Source organism: Pteropus vampyrus, unplaced genomic scaffold (assembly GCF_000151845.1).
Source record: "Pteropus vampyrus isolate Shadow unplaced genomic scaffold, Pvam_2.0 Scaffold1, whole genome shotgun sequence".
In the NCBI taxonomy this organism is placed as follows: Eukaryota; Metazoa; Chordata; class Mammalia; order Chiroptera; family Pteropodidae; genus Pteropus; species Pteropus vampyrus.
The window spans coordinates 14,836,782-14,861,448 of NW_011888782.1; the positions used below are offsets into that span (position 1 = coordinate 14,836,782).

The following is a 24,667-nucleotide window of genomic DNA, read 5'->3' on the forward strand; positions in this document are numbered from 1 at the left end:
GCCTCAATTTTTCTCAATATTTTGCAAAACTGTGGTATAATAGTTTTGGATATTGACATTGACACAATCCACAAATCTTAACGAATATAGCCTCAGTTTTACTTGCACTCATTTGCATGTGTATTAAGTTCTGTACAATTTTTTGCCTTTATAGATTTTATGTAACACCTTCCCAATGTTCAGTCAAGGTACTGAACAGTTTAGTATCACAAGGATCTCTTCTGTTGCCCTTTTATAACCATACCTGCTTTCCTGTTACTCCCCTCCACCCATCCCTGATCCCTGGCAACCACTACTCTGTATTTTGCTTTTAAAATTTTGTCATATAAAAATGCTATATATGTGAAATTATAACATATATAAACTTTAAAAAAAATTTTCTCAGCATACTTTCCTGGAGATTCATTGAAGTCATTGTGTAAATTAATAGATTATTTAAACTTATTTTTTAAAATTGGCTTTTCTGTCCTACTGATTTGTGGATTAAAAAAATACATTCTGTGTACAAACTTTATCAGATATTTGTATTATAAATACCTTCCCTTAGCCTTTGGATAATTAGAAGTTCTTAATTTTAATGAAGCCCAATTCTAATCTTTTATTTTATGATTACTTTTTTTTGAGTCATGTTTAATGAATCTTTGCTATTTTCACTATCGTGAAGCCTATCTCCTATTTTCTTCAAAAAGCCATATTATTTTACCTTTTATATTTACAGCTATGCTCTATCTCAAATTAATATTATATATTACATGAGGTAAGGATCAGGGATCATTTTTTTCTATAAAGCTATCCAGCTGAACCAGTATCATTTACTGGAAAGACCATTCTTTTCCACATTGAATTACAGCGACACTCAAATCATGGGGCTGTATTTGTATGTTTCTCGTGTCTCTATTTTGTTCCATTGGTCTATTTTTCTATTCTTGCAATAATACCACACAATCTTAATTACAGTGACTTTTTAATACATCTTAATATCTAGTAGTATGCATCTTCCAACTTTGTTTTTTTGTTTTTGTTTTTTCCCCAAAAAATTGTCTTGGATATTCTAGATCCTTTGCATTTCCATATACATTTTAAAGTTTGTTTTCTACCAAGAAATCTGCTTGTATTTTCATTGGAATAGCATTGAATGTATAGATTTTTTTTAGAAGAATTAACATTTTAATAATATTGAGTTTTCTAATCCTTGAATATGATATATCTCTCTATTTAATTCCTCTTAGCAATGTCTTTTAATCTTCATTGTGGTAGTTTTCATGCCTTTTCTCAGAGTTTTGATGCTATCTACATAGTATTTTAAATTTCATTTTTAATTGTCTGTTTTCAGCACATACAAATACATTTTTTACTGACTTGTGTCCAGCAACCTTGCTTAATTTCCTTATTAATTAAAATAATTGTTTTTAAAATATTTTCTTTAGAATATCTACCTATTATTCATGTTATCTATGAATAATGACAGGTTTTTCCACCTTTATGACTTCCATTTTTTTTCTTGTCTTATTATACTGTCTAGACCCTCCAAAAAATTATTAGAAGAGATGATATTGGATATATTTATCTCATTCCAAAATTCAAATAGAAAGTATTCAGTATGTCACCATTAACTATGGTGCTAGTTCTATGTTTTTTGTATATAGACTTTTGTTTCTAGTTTCCATCTATTCTTAGTATATCAAGATATTTTCTCATATTAGATATTAGATATTAGAGTCTATCGAAGATATTTCTGAATCTTTTGAAATATTCTACTTTATTCTTTCAATATGGTGAATTATGTGGACTGATTTTTAAATGTTAAATCTACTTTGTAATTCTGAAATGAATCCCACTTGGACATGGACTTTTTCATATATCACTGAATTGATTGGTTAAAATGTTATTGAGGAAGTTCGTATAGATGTTTCTGAAAGATGTTTCTGTAGTTTTTCTTTCTTGTAATGTCTCTGTCAATTTTGGTCTAAAGAGTACGCTAGCTTCATAAAATGAGTTCGGAAGTTTTCCTTCTTTATTATTCTCTGGGAGAATTTATGCAAGATTGGTATTATTTCTTTCTTAAATATTTGGAAAATTAACCAGAAAAGCCAATTGAAGCTGAATAATTTATTATGGATAGATTTTGGATTATGAATTTGATTTCTTTAGTAGATAAAGAACTGTTCAGATTTTCTATTTCTTTTTGTGTCAGTTTTGCTAAATTGTACTATTGGACAAATTTGTCTATTTCATCTAAGTTGTCAAATTTATAAGTATAAGATTGTTCATAATATCCTTTTATCTTTTCTACATTCTTACTTCCCATTCTCTATTGAATGAATTCCATTGTAAATAGGCTTTCATAGTTGCCTCCATTCTAAAATCTGATGTACAATTAGTTTTTAGTTTTTTTCTGACTGATGTATCTTTGTTTCCTGAGTTGTTTTTGTTGTCCACTGGATTTCTCCTCTGACCCAACTTTCTCTAAATTTTATGTAACCTATCACACACACACACTCACACAATTGAGGAGGGGGAAGGAGAGAATTTATAGTGTCTGTGTAGAGTTGTTTTAAATTCAAATTTTAAAACACAATTTCTTAATCAGCTATATTTCCATAGTATCATCTTTTAGCTACCACAATGGTCTGTGCACATGCTCCAACCTAATGGGCTTTGTTTTCTTCCAATACATTCATGAAAATTGCTTTCTCTGCAAAGCTGAAGGCCTCCATAGCCTGTGATCACATAAGCATGGCTACTATTCAATGTTGTGCAGGAGATGAGGTTTTGTGAATTTCCAAGCTGAGAACAACCTCCAAGAGTCTTTTTTATTATTCTCTTTTGTCGTATGCCACCAACAAATGACCCACACACCAGAATACAATGGCAATCTATATTTTTTGTTTAATAATATAATACATACCTTTCTGTGGGTTATGTTCAGTACTATTCTGAGGAATTGGATGGGACAATATAGGCTACATACTCCTAAGACTTTTGGGCTCCCATTTCTATCAAGCCCACTAACTGACCTTTTCTCTTCAAGGGTTTTTACTCCTAATGTGTGAAGTATATGATGCTGTCTGTATTCACTTTCACCGACTCTTCAGGGATAGTTATTTCTACTACTCACAACTGTCTACTTTGTCATTTCTATATTAATACCTTAAAAAAAGTAAATAATATACTTTAAAATTAATACTAACATGAAAGCATACACTATTACTATTCTAGGCAGAGATTCTACTTCATTCTCCAACATTCATTAGCGGAAATAGAAAGGACATAGGAGGAACTGAGCAAAGGGTCCAGAAAGGAGGCTGGCCTTATCATACTTTGTGGTCATTATTTTCTTTCAAGGAGAATCTCTCCAGCTCTCTTCCTCTCTATGGATAGTCTCTTATTCATTAGCATAAAGACTTAGAAGGCATTCTTAGAATTACACTCCAGGTAGTTATTATTACTACTTAGTCAAAGCACACATGTGAAATGATACCAATTTGCCATCCCCAGTTCTGGTATTGCTCCCCAATTGAGATTATACAATTCAACAAATCCAAGAAATATGGCCCTCAAAACTGTAAAATACCTCTACTTGAGGTAACGCTATGCCTCTCCTTCAGCCACTCACCCAACCTAGACTAATCATTACTTAGATTGTTCCCTCTATCCACAAACTTCTTTTATTAGAAGAAACTTTGTACTAGATGATCTTGAAAGAATTCACACTGCATGCTGTTAGCATCATCTACCACAATTGCTATTTTTTTCTGCTCAACTTCTTTCTGAGGTTCATTTTCAAAACTTTCCTGTATCCTTCGCATTGACTTTCTAGGTTTGATAAAACCTGGACAGCTTTCCAAATTTGTTAAGCAGATTTACAAATTTTATAGCAAGGGCTAGAAGCACCAATTTACAATCTAAATAGTATCATGATAACTTCAAATGAGCAAGTTTAATAAATTATTTTAGGAAATTCCAGTTGAAACTTGGGAACTGTCTTGCCACTCCTTTGATCTACAAATAATGAAAATGACAAGTTTCTTTGCAAGAAATATATGAAACATTTTTGATTTGTTTTACTTTGGTGGGGGAAGAGAAAGTAAATCCAAAAATAAAAATTTAGAGTTTTCTTTATTTTCTTGGAAATAGTCAGTGATTCCCCATAACAGAAACGGTTTGTCCCAAATTAAATAGACAAAAACACAATTCCTCTCCAATTTCACCATTCCCCCCACCCCCTCTTTGTGTAACTATCTTGGTGATGCAGTGTCTAGACTTCTTGGAACAAGTGACGGAGTCTGGAATTTATTCTGTGGGTTTGAAAATGGCTATTCAGGTCCCTTCATACTTACATGTGAAAATCTGGTGCTTTCAGAATATGTAAAATCATCAAGTTGTTTATCAAAAAGTAAAATTTATTTATTAATGTCAAACTTTTAGTTATATAATACTGGGAAATATTGTATGAGCATCTTCATTTTATCTATATCATCTCATTGTAATGTGGTTCCCATCAGTCATCATATCAAAATAATGCAAATAATCTGTACTCATGAAAGAATTATGGCAGATTTTGAGAAATAGTAAAAGAAATTAACTTAAAGGATTTATATCCATTCTCGTTGTGGTTTTAATAAGCAATCCATGGGAATTTATCAAGTCAAAGGAGCAGGGTTTTTTTATATCACAGATTCTTCTCTTAGTCCTACGTTATTTGCTAGCTGTATAAAACAAAAGCAGATTCCGAGGGACCCAGATCTAAGCAATTTTTTGTGCAGACTAGATTATTAAGTCTGACTGTAGTGTATTCGTGCTCTCAAGGAAATCAAACTGAGCTTGCAGAGAAAGTTTAGAGTTATTTGTCACCAATTACCTAAAGCTGAGAGTTTATCTTACACAGAGCTGTAGCTATTTCCTGTAAGCAGTTGCTCCTAATTTTACAAGGCTGTCACTTCTTGAGGCTTTACCCTAAAAAATATGTCTACTAGGAAAGGGTTTAATTGCAAAAGTTTATTCAGAGATAATAGTCTTACGGGGAGTAAAACTCCATAACATTGACTTGTTTAAAATAAGTGTCTATTCCTAATTTTCAAACAAGGTTCTCAAGCTCTGTCTATTAGTTTTCCATGACAAAAAAAGCAGCCAGAAAGATTTTCTTTTTTATTAAAAGATACACACATAATGCATTGAATTGAACTGATCTCATTTATACTATAAAATTTCTACTGGTTCTCTTCAGAAGAGCAGTATAAAAGCAAGTTAAGTTATGAAATAAGTTAAGCACATGGGGTAGCCCTCCTAGAAGAAAATTAGGTATTGTGAATATGAAGTAAAATAAAGAATGTATGGAAACTAAATGATAATAAAATGTCAATCAAAGGCATATTATTCTATATTTCTTAAATGGAACTCGAGTTATTAAAGCTCATTAATTTAAAAAAAACAAGATATATATATTACACAGGAACAATCAAAAGGAAGCTATTAAGACCTTATTTACTTAATTTCAAAGGTAATGAGATAGACTGAAAAGTGTTCTGTATTATGAGTCAGAAGAACTGGACTTTATTCCCATCGTATGTAGGTCTCAGTTTCTCAATCTGTAAAATGGGTGAACTATTTGGCCTAACGCACATTAGTCTTAAAAGGAGTGTGAATTTATGCCATGAGCAGTTCAGTTTAGGTCATGTTTACAACTTCATCAAATGCTGTAGGAGGCATGAAAATTTACTGATGCAGTTTTACTGAACAAAACACAGACGAGGTTTTGAATAACTGGGAGTCATTTGAAGAAGCTTAGCTAAGAATTACATAATATGCTTTTCATTAACTAGACAGCCTGAGAACTCTAGTTTGGCATGAGAGGTCTAAGAATGCAGTGGATTCTCTTGTGAGCTAGTGAAGATTGCTCTGTGTGGCCCCAAGCCGTGTTCCTAGATCCAGTTCACTGAACCTCTGCCTTAGAGATAGAGACAGTGGAGCAGGTATGGCATTGATTATGTGCTTAGATAATTTCATAGTTGGTAACTATATTTCCCACTGGCTACAAATCTATTAGGATTTTTGAGATTCAATTAAAACAAAAATTCCAAAGTATTCTTTAGAATGTTAGTTCTAAGCAAAAGTATTAGGTCCTACAAAATATTTTAGAAGTGCTGGTTTAATCACCTTTAACTAGGCTCCTGTAAAATATGGTTTCTCAGAGTTTTTTTTATTATATGTCAGTTTCAAAGACAATATATTATGCAACTTTGCTCAAATTCATTGGAACATAGTTTTCTTTTCAGGTGAGTAGCATTCTAAAAAAAACACATTGTAGGAAATATTAAACAAAGGATTTTTAAAATCTCTATAACATAGGCAAGCAACCTTTCTGAAATGGTCAGGGGACTATTAACCTCAACATACTCTTGACAGCGTTATTTTTGGCAATGCAGACACCTGCTATAGGGTTCTAGATGCCAGATAATATTTGCTGAAAAGTGACTCTGGAGTTCTGTACTTATTTTAAAAACCAATATCAATAAGATACCTGAATACCTATTAACTACTTAAGGACATAAGGACATGAGTTGGCTAAAGTACTTATTTTAACATTACATAAACACATTATGGGGGTGGTGAAATTAACATCTATAATGAACTCAGAATTACCAATTATTCATTATAATTATTAATTCTGGCTAGGAGGCATGCAAGATTTGTAATTAGAAATGGAAGACTTTCTTCTCATATCCTTTTATTCAGCCATTGAACAATAACTTATTGAGAATATAGTGTGTTGGAAGATGCAAAAACAAGTAAAATGGCCCATGCCTTTAAAGAGATGATAGTCTGGACAATTTTAATAGAAGAGTGATGAATGCTGTGAGAGTAGAAGACAAAGCACAGAAATCTCTGATGATTCTCAACTATAAAGCTAAATTGGTAATATCACCAGGCCTATCAAATAATTGCTCTTGGTCCAGGTTACAAGGTTGTTTAATATAGATATGAATTGCACTCAGTTGTTAGTAGCAACAAATAGATTACAGACAACAGTTCAGTTTGTTTGATTTTGCATGATTTCATTACGGCTGTCTCTATTTTTAGCAAATAGCTACAGTAGGACAGTGCTTAGTTTAGGATGGTGATATATATATTCCAAAGTTTCCTTATGGCTATAATTCTTCACCAGTATTGAATAACAACAACTGATGAGCTAGTCTCCATTCAAATACTTCCTTTGATTCAGAATCATCATGCCTTTTGGATACTGAAAGTACCAAGATATGAAAAACATAGTAATTTAAGTTTTGCATGTTTATACATGGCCTTTATTTTTTGAACTCAGCAAATTTAGAAGAATAAAAAAATCAGAGGCTTGTGATTTTCCATAAAAATTCTTTCTCTAACCTTTGTGAATTGAGAAACCTTGTCTTCTTCAATAGATAGTTCTGGTTCTCAAGTTTTGTGATATTAATCAAGTTAAGAAAGTCAGAAACATAGTTGATTCTATAGAAAATTTCGTTCTCAAAGACTAGAACTTTTCATTTTCATTAAAAGAATGTGTATTAGAAATAGGAAATGGGTCATACTGTATATCGATGTAGGCGAGCATATAATTTTTCTGGGGCTCCCTTCCTTCATTGCAAAACTACATGTTATCTCGAAAACATATTTTTCTTAATGCTACAACTTAGTGAAAAAATAATTGGAATGTTTCATTGTTTATCCGGATGAGGAAAATTTGGAGAATTCAAGGAGTTGAAAAGGAAATACCAAGAGTGACATGACAGTTGAATGGGGGAAGGGAACAAAGGAGACATCGACATTATCTGCAACACTGTATTTCACATGCATATATCATAGTGCTGTGAAAACAACAAAATGATGGAATTTACCAATTCTGAATGTCGCTGCATAAGTGTTTCTTGCATTATTCCTCCATTACTTTTATTTAGACAAGAATTTAGTATTAATAATATGATTCATTCATTCAACAAATAATTTGTTGAGAGCCTACTATGTGATAGGTACTGGCAATAAAATGGAGAAAAAAAAAACAGACATCATCCCTGTCCTCATGGAGTTTATGTTTTAGATATGGAAGTGAAATGTTTGAGCTCTGATATAGAATGTTTCAAAAGACAAAGTGAGGGGATGGCGGTCAATTAACTTGTACTGATACTGTGGAGGTGGGCTGCTGTTGATACTGAATCAGTAAGCAAGGGCATTCCATGCTGATAGGAAGGAACTGCCTTATTTTTGGTCAAAATAGAGTTTAACTTTAATCATGCACTGGCCATGGGCTACATGTCTATGGCAGTCTCGTGTGATATCTGCTTTTTTCATTGGTTGCAATCCCAAGTTCACCTGCATTTTTCTTTCATTCTCTCTAGTATATGACTGCTGCCGCTCCTATGCAAGGGACCTACATTCCCCAGTACACGCCTGTGCCTCCGACAGCTGTTTCTATTGAAGTAAGTTTGTCTCTGTCTTATAGAAAGAGAGTAGAAGAGATAAATCTCAACTGCACGTACTGTGGTTCCCTGTAACCCAAGGAATCATGTGTGATTTTTGTGCTGCTCTAAAATTTGAAATTTCAAGAGCAGTGTATGAAAGTATGTGCTTTTACTTGGACATGCCTGTTTTGCTTTGCACATAAAATAAACTAATTTGCTATAAAGGTATAAGAGAATTGTCATTTTCATATGTAGAGAAAAGATCAGAGACCAAGTCACTACCCCATCACATGTTAACCATGGATACACTCATAAAATAGGGAGGGGGGGAAGTTTGCAATTATCTGAATAAGCTAGTTCTCTAGTGCCTTGTTACTCAATGAATGGTCACTGAACCAGCATCATCAGCATCACTGGGGAACTTGTTAGAGATGCAAACTCTCAGACACGACCCGGACCTAGTGAATCAGAATTTGCATTTTTTTATTGAGGTAACATTGGTTTATAACAGTATGCGAGTTTTAGTTATGCAACATTGTAATTCAATGTCTGTATATACTACATGGCATTCACCATCAAAAATCTAGTTTCCATCATCACCGCATGATTGATGCCCTTTACCTGTTTTGCCCTCCTTCAACTCCACGTCCCCTCGGTAACCCCCGATCTATTGTCTGTATCTATGAGTTTGTTTTTGTTTTATTTGTTCGTTTATTTCTTTTTTGTTCTATATTCCGCATATGAGTAAAATCACATGGTTTTTGTCCTTTTCTGTCTGACTTATTTCACATAGCATAGTACCCTCAAAATTCATGTTGTCACAAATGGCAATATTTCATTTTTTATGACTGAGTAGTATTCCATTTCGTATATATACCACATCTTCTTTGTCCATCTGTCCATTTGATGTTTGACAAATTATTGCTGCTACTAAGGTTTAAAAAAACAGTAGTTTAAGAGGACACTATCATGTAATTTAGCAAACCACAGAGGTTCAATTTTCAAATCTATTATGTGTTCCAGACCTGTCGCCCCCCAAAGAATGTGTCAGTATTAATCCGATTTTAATAAACTTCAGAATTTTAAGAATTTGTGATTAGAACACATTTGTTATATGTAGCTATCAAAAAGCATTTAGGCTATGAGAAAATTGTGAATGTGGTCATTCTAGGTACTTTAAACATAAATGTCTGCCACATACTTGCATTTTTCTATCTCAACAACAAAGGTATATGCTTATCTATAGAATTTGAGCATTTTGATGACTCTAAGATAATGAGATGCATGAGACACATTTGATTGTGTGGCTTATTTGAAACAGTCTAACTAAAGTTAAATCTGGGATTTTAAAAGAAATCTTCCACTAAGAAAAATATAAGTACACTCTGATATGTTATCTTGAATTTAAGCTTATAAGGAAAACATCGATTCTTTTTCTATGTAGAAACACTCATTAAAAATTCACCAATATTCATACAAGTAAATGCTGGTGGGAGGTTCAGAAAAGTGCATAATATCAAATAGTATATTGGGGGTGGGGGGAGGTGGAGATTGAATTATACAGGCAGAATTTTTAAATTCTAAGGAACAATTTCAGAGACCTTTAGTCAGTGACAGAGAGTTGACCAAAGACATTTGAAACCCAATATCACCGCAGGTGTCCAAGGCTGTAAGTAAAACCAGCAGATTATATATTTAGATAGATGCCTTCTTTAGGACTACTAACTACCAAATAAAACCACCTATGCCTCTCTGGGAGCCAAACATATTCCCCTAACAATGACCAATTCTAGAAGTTCATTCTCGGTATCTGTGAGGAACAAAAGAGTGAAAGGGTACGGGGAGGAACAAATCAAACTGGAGGATACTTATTTCTTTTTCTGAAACCTCTAAATGAATTCCAGTTTATATTGTAGAAAACAAAACAAAATAAAACAAATCAAATTGATAAAGGAAAAACCTAGTTAGCAATATCTTTTGAAAGGAATTTCAAACTTTGATGTAGATTTTTATTAAGGTCAGAGTTCATTGTTTTGCCAGATCATATAGACATGGTACAATGCGTTACCCCCAGGAAAATGCTTGCATATACAATTTTTATAGGAATCCTGCATGAATTTTTTATTAATAAATTATATTTACTGTGGTATACAAGTATGGTTTAAAAGTTCTAAGTATGGGCAATATGATTTTATGACTATTTGCTCCAAGGATTTCTGATGGCAAGGCTTCTTGTTTGCACATTGAGGTGAGTTTCTCAGCTCTTATCCAAATATGCTCTGTACTTTTCCTTTGAGTGCTTATTGTGTGGCTTCACATAGCAGAATGCAATTTTACTCTAGCCAAGTAGAAGAGGGGTATTCTCTACAGTCCATCTCTACAGTCCAGGCTCTTTGTTGAAGCCAATAAGGATTTTATGTTCTTATTTTCCTCCTTAGGGTGTTGTTGCTGATACCTCTCCCCAGACAGTGGCACCTTCATCCCAGGACACCAGTGGTCAGCAGCAACAAATAGCAGTGGACACATCCAGTGAACATGCATCTGCATATCCTTACCAACAGTCTAAGTAAGTGTGGGCTACACTAAGCTCTTTCACTTAAGATCAGCCATCTTGACTTCATTCTCACATATTGTTATCTGTTCGCTTTTGCTACAATACAGACCATCTCAAACTTAGTGACAAGCATTTTTTTTTTTAGTTAGTGATTATGTGGGTTGGCCATTTCAGCTGACTTCAGGTGAATAGTTTTTCTGGTCTTAACTAGACTTACTCGAGCATCTGGAGAGAGCTGCTTGTCATTTTCACAGCTCAGCTTCTGGGTGATGGTTGAGTGATAGAAGTGATTGAGCCACATGTTTTTTGATCATCCATCAAACAGGCTTGTTCACATGGAAGTCTCAGAATTTGGAAAACAACAGAGAGGAAGCCCAGATGATCAGCATTTTCAATTCTGTTTGTGACTCATTTGCTACTACCCCTTTGACCAAAGCAAGTCATATGGCCAAGCCTGGGGTTATTGTAGGAATTCATTACCAAAAGGCCCAGAGGCAAAAAGGAACATTGCAACCATTTTTACAAAAAAATAAATAAATAAAAATCTACCATACATATTTTGGAAAAATTCCAATATTCCCACTTAAAACTGAGTAATGAGCCTTCATTTTGGTCTCAGTTTCCTCATTCTTAAATAAAGACACTAACACTTCACTTGCAAGTTTGCTTTAAACATCCAGTAAAATAATTCATGTAAAATAGTATTGTAAACTGTTAAGCCACACAGAGTAAGGTTTTATTTAAGGATAAATGGCAAAGGAAAAATCAGGTAGTCAGAATTACTCTTCAAAATCTTTAAATAAATTATAAACCAAAGTAAGTAGGCTTTGTGTTGAATATTTGTATAGACTAAAATATGAAAGTTTTGGATTGAAACCATGGGAATTAACACAGTTCAGTCCACGTACGAATGTCTTCTCATGCAAACTATTCTACTTTGTAGATAATAATCAAAGCCCTAGTGAATGGAGAATTCTCAACGATTCTATTTGTCTGCATTAATGTTGCCCCATTTTTTGATCATCATTGTTCTTTAACCTCAATACACATTTAGAGATTTGTTTGTTGTCAAAAGATTAATCATGACAATGGAGTCTTCTATATGTGGTTTAGCTTGTAAAGTTAGCCCTCAGAATTAAAGGGCTTAATTTTAACATAACAACCTTACAAAATATAAGGCATTTATTATTATTAATTATTATTATTATTGTCATTATCATCATCATCGTCATTATTACAATCACACAATAGCTTTCAGAAAAGATCCATGTTAAATAAAGCAGTTTTGCCTTTTTAAAATTTTTTAAATTCACCCGTAGCCTATATGAATCACTTTTACACGTACCAAACAATACGGTAGTCTCTGGAACCCTGTTCCAAGAACATTGGAATTTTTTTCTTCAGTCTACTCTGTAGATCATATGTGAGAAAGGAGTAGAGACTGACTATGTGGAAGTACAATGAAAGGCAGGGGTGGGAAATGAAAAATACTGTATTTGCCAAAAACATTTTTCAAGGCTTAGCAAGTAGGTGAAACTTGTTCTGGCTCTTTTAAAGCATAATAAAGAAACAAGTGATCTAGATTTTTTTTGCTAACAGTTTAATGATGTCTAGATAAATAAAAAAGATGCTTTCATTCATCCAGTCAACTATTATTGATTGAGTGCCTACTATGTGACAGTTATCTAGATGCTAGAGAAAGACCAAGAGTCAGTTGCCATTCTTGGAGTTTATTTTCTATTATGAGTAGACTCGCAATCAATGAACCAATCAGCAAATAATCAAAAAGAAACAGAATTTCAATGCAGACTGCTTATCACAAGATTCTTGTGATAAAAAGTTATTGAGTAGGTACCTAAGATTTGGTATCAGGAAAGTCCTTTTATAGGCCTGGACCTGAAAGATGCTTAGAAGCTAATCTTGGAGATATTTGGAGCAAAAAGTATTTTAGACAGAGGAAACAGAGTTCAGAGGTCCAGAAGGAGAGCCTGAGGCAGGGGTGTGGTTGACTAGAGAAGAGAGTTGCAGATAAGTCAGCAGGCTAGCTTTTGTAGAACTCTTGGTCCTTGGATACTTGGCTTTGTGTTGAGTAATGATTCTTGGTTTTATCCTAAGTGAGCTAGAAAACCTTTGGAAGGCTTTAGGAGAAGGAATGACAGAATTTCTTTTATATTTTAAGGACTCTATTACCAATGGTTGGGTATAGAGCGGTGTGTTTCAAGGATGGCTTTCAGGATACATCTTTCCCTTCTTGCAGTTGTTCAAAACACTCTCCTCTCCTGGTCTGATTAAGTCAACTTTAGCTGCTTCTGCTTGTCAGCTCTTTCTCAGGGTTGACCCCACCTGCCCCTGGTCATTGTATGAAGTGGTGGGGAGAGGAGTACTCTATCTGACCCAGAGAGACCACCTCTGCCTCTCATGGATTCTGGTGAGAGTCTCCCCATCCACCTTTATACCTGGGCTCAGTTTCACTTGTAGTACCCAGCATTATGCCAGGTTCTCTGCTAGGAGACAGGATCTCTGCCCTCAAAGGTTTACAATCTAGTACATGATTACATCTGCACATAGAAAAGGTAAGTATACTACAAGGAAGAAAGTAAACAAGAATTTTTTTTAAAGTACTGTAGTAAGCAATAGGAGAATGCATTTAGTTTTTTTTTTTTTTTTTGGTGTGTAAGCTTTGGTGGAGTTCGTGGCAACTGGCACTGGGTCTTACAGGAAGGAACAATGTTCCATGTGGAGCAATTTTGACCAATGTCCAGGGGGTGGGAAAATTAATGGTTGGATAATATGAATATTTCTTTGAGACGTTCATGCAGAGTAGTAGAAGGTGTGAAAAGTCAGATTGGACCCAGATTCTCATATCATGCCATGCTGAGGTGCTTGAAAAGCATTTTCTTTGTTCCTTGAATATTCTTCCAGTTGAAGTACACAATGGATTTGGAAGCAATGTAAGCAGACAGTCCTATTATTGCAATAGTTCAGATAAGAGAGAACAAAGGTCTGAAGTAAACAGTGGCAAGTATAATGATGGCGGTAAGGACTAGGGAGGAATACTGAAGTCAGAAAAATAGGAGAACGGGACTTTAAAATTCCATGCAAAATTGGCGAGTATTGATGCCACTCACAGAGGCAGATGAGATAATATCAGGAGACCCTGATTTGTGGAGAAATACGAGGAATTTAATTATTCGTATAATGAGTCAATTCGAAGAAGCTTTATTCCTTGAAATATTTGAGGACATCTGAATCTAGCCATGTAAAACTTTGTGTTCAAATATGTTTAAAACTGTGGTTACACCATGGTTATGTGCCTTGAGCCATGAATTCTTATCGTTGATAATGCAGAGCTTTCCACACATAATAAATATCAAGAATAGAAATCGCCATCCCATATCTTCATAGGGGTAAAAATTACGGTAAGAGGTTTCCTCGTTTGAAGGAATTTTCTTTTACACTCATGCAGGAACGTATGTTACAGGATGTTCCACAGGGCGTGCTCGTTGCTGCAACATGACAGAGATGAAAGCACGCTGGAACATGGAACATTTCAAATGTGTGACATGTGAAAACCACTTGCATTGCCTTGAGGACATTTCTTTAAACCTGAAGAAAATTTTTAACAGGTCCTGTTTATATTCTCAACTTCCTCTTTTTAACATGCTACAAAGTGTTAGGAGCTTTTGACTTGAAACAACAACAATAAAATATTGAATGAAAACAAAGACAATATCTCAAGTCAAATTGGTGAATAACGATCACTTGTGAAATTTTGTAAAAGGAAGAAATTAATATGACTATCCAAGTTTTTATCAATGTCAATCAAGGGAAGCTGTCCTGTGTCATGGTAAGACATGAGATTCTTCAGAACCATTAAAGGAAGATGCTGGGAATTGAGCTAAGCATTTGAGTCTTGTAAACCCTTTGGTACTGGGAAACCATCACTGGGAAAAGTTTAAGGATGCAAAAGCACCCACAGAGACATTTATTAAAGTCATTCATTAGAAAGGAGGCACACGACAATTTATACAGCTCTGTTCTTTTCAGTCATCTGAACGCTCTTAACATAAAAAGTTCACTCAGGTTGGATTTGACCATTTTTGAGAGGTAGGACTATGTTATCCTTATGGAGGCCCCCATCAATCTACTCTTAACAGTCTTGTTTTGAAGTCAAGTTATGAAGAATATCCCTAAAGTTGCAGGCTACAAATTTCTCTACATACCTATATTTTTCCTATTCATGTAGAGTGGAACCTCTAAAATAGTTTTGCCAATTCATGTTATCTACTCCAAATTTCACAAATGGCAGCTCATTTTCAGCATTGAGATATGGATAGTTTAAAGTACTTGTACAAACCTATGGACTTTCCTATTAAATGTTAGCTGAACTATGAGATGTAAAATTCTGATTAAGGTAGATGAGTACCCTTGAAAAGTAGTTTAACCCACAACGCACGTATTTAATATCATAATGTCTATACTAAAGGTATTTTAAAGTAAATTAGAGACATCACAACAGAAGGTTGCAGGATAAAAGTTTGAGAAATATAAATGATGTGCATATGAATAAAAAGGTTGTATTTGGGATCTTTGTCAGAAAACATTTTAATATTCTAAATTCAACTTTTCAAGCTAAAAAACAGGTCTTCACATTTTGTATTCATACTTTTTTTTCTTCTATTGTTAGAAGAGTCTATTAATGCAAGGGAGCTATGGACTCATCTCAAAAGGTGGAAGTGATACCTGGGTTTATTTTGGAAGTTCTATAGAAATTCCAATTCCTGCTCAAGTTATCGATTTTTCTTTGTGCTATTTAGGAAATCTTTAAAAAGTAGCACTTGAAAAGTATGAGTCTTCAAGCAAAGTTAAATTTTAATATTTAAAATCAAAAGTTCTTTCTTCAGATTTCATCTTTGCCACTTACTAGTTGTCACTCTTTTATTTAACTTCTTTTATTCTTCCTTGAAGTGAGAGATTAGATTGTTCTCCAGAGTGTAAATTAGGTCTCTAGTGTTGAGGAAGGATTTACTACCATTCCCTGGAGTTAGGGTGGGGAGGGGAGGTCAAGAGCAATATCGGGAAACACTGCTTTAACCTAAGTGAAATTCTTTCTTAATTGCAGTTCTCTCCAAAGCCATTAAAATGCTAATGTACAACCTCCTAGAGGGCCAAACAAATATTTCAAATGTTTTACTTCTTGAAAGATTTGCATGTGCTGCCCTCCTCCGCTGGAATTCTAAGAGGTTTCTTTTGTTTGTTTGTTTGTTTTAACATATTAACGCTAATAAAATATTTTATTGTCAACATGATGATTATTTTTATATTAATTTAAAAGATTACATTCTTTCAGAAACTTTTTTATTTAATCAAAAAATTTTCTCTGTTGGTGCCCTAACCACATGCTTAGTTTACCAAAGGTTAATCCAGTAATGGGGGTCTGGTGTTCAGTTTTTCCCAAACTCTGGACCATAGAACCCTTCTTTTCACATGGCATCACATAAAGTTAATCTGTCAGGAATGACACTGGAGAATATTGCATTCTTAGATGATCTTTAAGACTTCTTCCGCTCTAAAAGTCTAGAATTCTAAAACTATGCTACTTCCTAATCAATTCACTCTGCATTTATTTATTTATTTGTTTGTTTGTTTGTTTGTTTGTTTGTTTTGGTGGCGGGAGGATGGAGGATGAAGAGTTCAAAATGACTCTGTGATCTTAAATTTCCTAGTCTTCCAACAACCACACTGACCTTAGAAGTTCCTTATCTCAATTCCAGTATTGCAAGGCGTTTTTATTCTTTAAGCCCTCTCTGGCAAACTGAATTGTCAAGAACACCAATTTCCTATACATTCTAAGTATATTAATGATTTGCAAAGTATGTTCTTGATTACCATGCTTACATGTCCTTTAAGTTTATGAGTAATAATACATTCTGTTTGCACAGTACTCAACATCTCACTCATACTCAACATCTCATTCACATGAATTTCTCTTTTTAAGTTACAACTAATTTTATTTCTAAAATAATCTCACTGTCCAACTCGAAGTGTTCCTGTTGCTATTGGTCACAGCCTTGAAAATTTAGAGGTCTTCTATTTTTATGGATATCAGTGGAACAACCCATAATCATTATTTAAATGTGCACTTTCACACTTCATCTTAAACAGAAAAAAGTGGACAGTTCTATTAAATAACACCTTTCCCTTCAAATTTCAGCTAACAACCCTGAAAATGTAAAATACAATTATTTATTTCTCCTCATTGGTTTTCAAATAGGAATGACACTACTTGAAGGATCAAGAAAGTGATGGGAGAGGGCTATTAGAAACATCCATGTAAGGTTATAAAACTCGAAAATGGCTTTAGCGCAGCTCATAAATGTGGATGCTTTGAGACCAGGGCACATGACACACCTGAGCATGGAGGGTGGTCTTTGTCAGTGTGGTTCACTGAGTAAGACACCATTCACAGAGCAGCTATTATAGACATTCACGGTGTTTTAGGCATTTTCCGCTCAATGTTTAATAATACCAGGGTGGAAGAAGGGAATGGAATCAATGAATAAATCAAAAACCAAAAACACAAAACCATACACGATAGATTCTTAGAAATAAAGTAAATCTATACTTTGCAAAGGTATAAAGAGAGACCATATATATACCATGGTTCCCATGACTACTACTAATAGAATGTTTCTTATTGTTGCTGCTTATTATGAACATCTTAGTTGCATTTCTTCTTTAAAAAACCCTACTTTCTTAACTCAGAAAAAAATTTATCTCTAGGCACTTAAATTATTGGTTAAAAATGAAAATATTCAATTTACTAACTAGTCACTTTCCTTACATTATTCTAGGTACAAACTGTTCTGGTTCCTAAGAGCCATACGGACTCATATGAGGGCTTTTTGCAGATTAAAAAGAGCAAACCCACTCAATCATCCTCAGCTAACTATCATAGAGTTTAAAACATTGTTGAGGGCTTTTTCTCAATTTGAATAAGGCCCACTTGCTCAGGGTGCATGCAGTCCTGCATCACAGTCCATAGCTTGGGGAATAGACTAATGACTGGAACTTAGCCCCACTGGACTCCCCCAGACGTGCATCCCGTGCAATGAACAACCTATACAACTATATCCAGCAACTCTGAGGTTTCTCTACTAAATTACACAACTGGGCATCAGAAGAACCTGCAGAGAGAGGAGGCCCGCATCTACGTATGACCTCCAGATAGTTTAAATGTTCTTCTTTTTAAAGCACACTCCTGAAATTATTTAGCAAAATTCTAATCTATGGGTGGAAGAGCTAAGAGTAAAGGTCAAACTACTAGAATCTCAACCTTACAATATAGATGAGGCAACAGCAGAAGACATTATTTGGGCTGTGCTAGGCAAAATGGCAAATAGTAAAAGTAACATTTGTCTAGTTAGACACCTACTATGTGCATACCACTCTGGCGGACTTCTGGAGAGTAAACGTCAAAATAAAATACAGTTTCTACTGTCAAGAATTTGAAATCTTGATGAGATGAATGAGCAAGGAAGAAGAGAAGAGGGAAAATGAATAAAATGGCATTGCCCTCTTAACCATCCTACTTAATTGCTTGGACCAATAAAACTTGTGGCATACTTGGCGAATACTACAAGATAACCTACAATCCATTGCTAACATCTTGAGTATGTAGTAGGGACTCCCATATTTCTTGACTGAGTGAGTAATGAATCCCATGAGAGTTCTGAGGGGTAGAATTACTCAAAGAATTTCTGGGGAAGCTACGACATAAGCCAGTCAATAAAAAATAGCCTCCATTCACAAAGGGAGTATTTTTTATCTGGATATATTTATAATATTTGTTACTTTAGAATTAAAAAATATTCTTGACCATTTAGCCTTGATATTTAATGTGAACACACTTTCTGGCTTGAACATAAGTTTGTGTGAAAGTGGCAAAATTTGACACTTTAATCCGCCCAATATGCTTTTACGACTTGACTTCATTGATGACGGTGATTTTGAAAGAGCTTGGTATCTTTTAAAGAGACATCACTGGAAAAGAGCACAAAGGAGATTTCAAAGTTGCTTTGATGTAATAACCACTCCTAATCAATTGTTTTCACAGACCATAAACAAGACTGAAGAATGTCCGTCTGAAACTTTGCCTTGAATGAAGAAACTTCACTGAACAAGAAGTTGGCTTCCAGTTTGCACAGGCGTCAACGGAATGCTTTTTTTTTTTTTTTTTAAATTTTCTACTTTATCCAACGAAAACAAAGTGTTTTTATGTGCTGTGCAAATGGTTCCTTCATGTGGTCTGACAGTTTCTTTTTTGCCATCATTTTTTTTTTTAAATTAAACTTTAAAAATCCCAGAAGAGGAAAAACAACAAAAACAACAAAACAAAACATGGAAGGTTGACATATTATCTGGAAGAATATTTAAATTCGGAATTTACCTGAAGGTGTAGATGTCAAGAGGTGGGCAAGCAGAAATGGAAACAAATTGTTTTCCTCAGTAATTAAGCTAGACTTTCCTTTTTTCCTTTTCTTGTTTAAATGTGGGTTGTTGTTTTTTTTTTATTTTTCTCTTAGAAATATTTAGGTAAGGTTTATCTTGAATCTTAATTGCCTTAATTTTAAGGACGTCAAAGGCTCTCAAGGCAAGCTGTCAACGTCTTGTTAAAAAAATCAAGAAAGAAATGAAATACTGTGCCGGCTTTAACTGGTACAGAAGTTTAAGACTATGAGTTTTTAGGGTGAAAAAACTGTACAGTTTAAAAGAAAATGTTTTTCTTCATTTGAAGAAAATTTGTTGATAAAAGAAACCATGGCAACTGCAAGAATTGGAAAAATGCTGGGACTTTTCATGAACTTTGTCTTAAGTGTTGAATCATTCTAGAAAGCTAAAACATTTTACGGTAAAGTTACTAAGGTTGGTTTAAAAACAACTGCATTAGAAATAATGCGTGTTTGGGGGTCAGAATGCAGATTTTTTTAATTTACAAAGCGTGATTGCTAGCAAAAGCATTAGTGCTTTTTATCTGCAGTCTTTTTTATGAGCTTTACAAAGTTTTTAGTCAGCTTTGCTTGTCACATTGCAGAACCTAGCGTAAGAGCATTAAAGACAAAAAACAAAAAACTTAAGTAGATAGGAGCTTATGGTCAAAAGTGCAAAAAACAAAACAAAAAAACAAAAAAAGCAATAGATAGAGAAATTGTTGACAATTTCTGTAGTCTTTCCTAGTTGTGATCAAATTCAGCCTATGGATGGCCTATTTTATACCAAAGATGAAGTGGCACCCTATTGCAGTCCAGAAGATAGAGGTTGTTTTCTTTTAAAAATTTTATTTGACCTACATGGCCGGACCAGTTCTTATTTTTGTTGTTTGTTTAAACTACCTTCCACTGGTGTTTTACATACTGCAAAAAAAATTTTTTTTTTTTTTTTTTGTTGATTTTTTGACAGTAGAAGCTTGCACCTGCTGTATTCAGCAGTTTCAGCATGCAGAGGTCTGGATATACCAACTGATAGAGCCAAAAATGGCTTTAATTTCCATGAGTTTTTCTGGTTCCTTACTAGCTCTCTTGAACAGTGAAACCTGTATTGATTGCCATCAATAAGCTAAAACGTGTGTTTAACAGGTTGAAATTGCTTTATGTGAATTTTGAACTAAAAACACTTCACAAACCTGGTCTGAACGGTCACTTGTCAAAAAAACTTAGTGATATTCTATTAAGTGAGGGTGGCCTCCTGAAAAGGTCTCATCGTATTTGTAACAGTAGTGTTCCTTCTAAATTCCAACACCTCTTGATTTTGTCTTTTCACCTCAATCTTTGTTGTCATCCACCATGAATAGTCACCTTGATTCTGCAGTTGAAAGGGAATATTTTCTCTTTTCATTGTATCTTCAAATCCTGGTGTTGTCAGAAGAAAGACAAAATAGACCTTTTTATTTCAGTTTAACTCTCTGAGGCAAGTAGGACCAATAAGATTGATGATTCTATTAGTGGAAGTTAGGTAAGCTTTTAAAATGCTAGTTGACAATCAAGACATTGTATAATTTATATTAATAAGAACCAAAACAATTAGGTTTGATCAATCATTTAAGCCAAAGGAGATATATTTGCATTGAGAATGATGCAAAACTTTGTCTAAAATGAATTAAATCAGTGTAACAAACATCTCTGCATATTTGGTTCATGAAATCCATGTTCAACCTATACAGTTTTATGTGAAACTAAGGCCAGTGAAACTTTGTTAATTGAATATGTACTAGAATTGCCTTCTGAATGAATCATTAGAATCAAATAAGTGAAACTTTTTTCATAAACTGTCATAGGAACCTGTCTTAGTCCAGAGGGAAGAGGAAAATGCATTAAGTGCACTGTAAAAGAAAACAGAAGGCTTTTAAAAACTTTTAAGAAATTTAAGAGATAATTCATATTCCCATTAGGTCAACATGAGTAATGAGTTTGACTCACGAAAGTATCAATATTCTGCTATTTATGACTTACAAACAAAAGTCTAGTATTGAAATTGACCTGATTCTCTTATTTGCAACACCGTGTATTGGAAATTCAAATCTAGAGAGTGATTCCATATCTTTGTGGTCAAATTAAAGGCAAAAATACATCCAAGAAAATGTAACATGCTATAGAGAAATTCAAACTGGTCACACCCATCCTTATGGTTTTCCATGTTTTAGAGAGAATTCTAAATTTGTACTTCCTTCTTTTCCATCTTTCAGTTTCTCGTGTATTTTAAGGGTGGCACTTAAGTTTTATCTTTGAGTAGTGGGCCCCCAAGTTACAGGGGGTATAAGCAAACATTCATGGAAACTGTATTTTCTGTTTCTTTTTTTATTCATTCTCTGAACTCTTTGTATAAATAAGGATTATCCTGGGCATAATTCATTTGAATATGAAACCAACATGCTTTCTTTTGTTTCTGTAAAAAAAAAAAAAATTAACGTCATACAAAGAAAGTCTCATTTACACAATCGACAATGAGGCTAAGAGGTAGCTACCATGTGGCTGATGAATGTGCCTAGGCAACTTCCTGTTTCTATTCAAAACTACTGCTTTATTTATACATTCAGAAACATTTTTTTCACTATGAAATTTCAATGATCTCAATTTTTTTAAGCCACTTCAGGCAAAAGGAAATTACTTGTCAGTTATGTGTTCATGTGTGTTTTGTGTTTGGATTTTTTATATCATGCCATTCTATAAAATATTTCAAATCAAAAAGAAAAAAAAGAAGGAAAAATGGCACATGTTCAAATTTACATCTGTCATCTTACCAAATAATTGTTTTTAAGAGTCATGTCTGGGGGAAAAAAAGCACCAACAGGTAAGCAGCATTACATTGTATAAAAAATAAAACAAACCAAAATATGTGTTCAATATTTGCAGACATCAGAATCCTAATTTACGTTATGGTTATTGTAATCCTATTTAGGACTATAAACTTTTTTTTTTAAGTATCCTGGTTTACCAGATTTTCAAGCATTTATTCAAATGTTCAATTTTTCCTTTCAACTTTAATTGCCAAGAAGTAGCCTAAACATTAAAAAAAAACAGACTAAAACCAGAATCCAAATGGAATAAACACTATGTCATCCAAATTCCAATTGCATGGTCAGAGGAGGAGTGGGTTTTCTTTTAATAATGATAAGGTGTTGTCTGGGGAGGCAAAGTATCCATGGTGACAGGGGCTCTTCAAGGCAGTCTAGGTCTTCTGAAGATATCAGGGACCCTAAGTGAACTAAATGTAATACTAGCAGGGGCTGGTGCTGTGATCTTAACAGATCTACCACATTTGACAGCATATAAGACTCACTTCCACCCTTTTCTAATGAAAAACTACATGGTGTTTAAAGCACTCGTCTTAGAGATGAAGGCTAAGAGTAGAAGGTGGCTGGAGGGAGCAGGAAGTTCACTGTACCTACAGAATATATCCACCCCTTGCAAAACTGCTTTAAAAGTATTTTCAATTAATCTATGACCAAAAAAAGTACTTAGTTTTTTTCTTTATTAATAATTAGGATGTCAATTATATAACAAAGTATCCTTTACAGTGGCCTAAAATCCCATTAATGAAAAGTGAGATTTGATTTAAATAGGCCCTTTGCAGCCTTCTTCATGATTGAGAAGTTTCAGTGTGCTGTCTACACAGATTATAATATTAGTAGGAGACTCAAATACATTTGACAATTCAGTCTCATGCTTAATTTGAGTACACAAACCATTGCAGATGAGCTGATTAGCAGAGTTCTTAAGTGGATTTCAGTGATAAATGTTTTCATATGATATAAAATCAGATGAAAGGACAAATTTTATGTATGTGTATAACAATATTCAGCACATTTGAGAAATCACTTCAAAATATATTTTAAACATGTCATAGAGACTTGATCTATATTATCTTGTCCACAGTAGGGAGTAAAAGATGAGATTTTGTTTTTCATGTTGTGGCTGTCATCCTTCAAAATTTTGAGTTCCATGGTACTGACAGCCTCTCACTCCTATCTGAGGGACTAATGTAATTGAAACAGGCTCATTGATTGTGTACACTATACTCTTCCTGTGACAGAGTGATAATGGGATTTCATTAATGTATCCATTCATTTTACAAGTAACATTCACCGTGACATTGGAAGACAGTTGAGTCTAACTCAAATTTAACAATTTTTACCAAATATTTTTAAGTATATAATTAATCTCTTAATCCAAGTGCTCTTGGTCATGGCTGTCCTTTGTGGATTACATAGAGTTCAGGAAAGTATGAAACCTAAATATAAGATCCCTGAGTGGCCTCAAATTTCTTTTATGATGTAGAGCAGGGGGCTCACCCCTAGATTTTGGTATCTTTTATCTTTGGTTTTATACCCCGTTACATACGCTAACTGAAGGATGATGACTTCTCAATATTTATTTCTTTATATTTCTGGGAGAGAAAATAATGTTTTAGGAAATGCTTCTTTCACTCAGGAAGCTTTAAAGCTAAAGCAGAGATGAGCGCAAGCTTAGCGTCTGCAGGAAGAACTACTAGGCCACTAAATCACATTTTTCTTCCATTTTACTCATGCCAGTCAGTAACTGCCCCATGACTGAATCTTGCAGAAATGCAATCACTCTCAATTTTTGAAGGGCTAATTATCTACTTTGTGGATTTGTTTTGTCTTTTCAACTATTTGAGGCTCTATTTCCTTTTATTACCATGTTACCCTAAGGGTGGAAAGAGAAACAATTGGAAATAAAATTCAAATCAGTCTATTTTGCTTCTTGTTAAGTATTGATTTATTAAAGGAGTTTGAAATCGTTTGTAAAATTAATGTCAGTGCATTATATACTGTTGATTTTTATTATCCATGATGTTCCTTTCCCATCCACCACAAATAATTGAGAGCTGGCTGTGCTCTTGCAGAATATAAAGAGGGGAGCGGTGGGTGGGTCGGGGGGGGGGAGATGTAGCAAAGAATTTGGCTTCCCTCAAAAGAAAGCTGTTTTGGTTTCATCCTCTTTTGAAATTTGAACCAGTAGAAAAGGTCAACTCAAAATTCAGTTATGAGAATATAATAGCAGCTCTTGGTTAAATACACACTCATATCTTAAATCTTTGACCAAACAAAATTGCATTGTTTTGTTATTTTTTGACTTTTCATTATGATATTAAGGCTGAATGA

The 24,667-nt window shown here is 34.1% G+C and overlaps 1 protein-coding gene across 17 annotated transcripts in view; it reads left to right on the top strand.

Moving 5' to 3' along the window:
- The window catches only part of RBMS3 (RNA binding motif single stranded interacting protein 3), a 653,502-nt gene extending 631,115 nt beyond the window's left edge, over positions 1–22,387 (top strand). For 8 of the 17 annotated variants that reach the window (XM_023533089.1, XM_023533186.1, XM_023533228.1 and 5 more), the window contains 3 exons: positions 8,370–8,450; positions 10,871–10,998; positions 14,453–15,112. In XM_023533089.1, the coding sequence (XP_023388857.1) occupies positions 8,370–8,450; positions 10,871–10,998; positions 14,453–14,555 (312 nt within the window). In that variant the 3' untranslated portion in view covers positions 14,556–15,112. Of the gene's footprint in view, positions 1–8,369; positions 8,451–10,870; positions 11,003–11,197; positions 11,493–14,452; positions 15,113–19,102 lie in introns of those variants that run through there. The other 9 variants (XM_023533306.1, XM_023533406.1, XM_011360381.2 and 6 more) reach the window with 5 other exon arrangements.
- Positions 22,388–24,667: the final 2,280 nt, after the last annotated feature.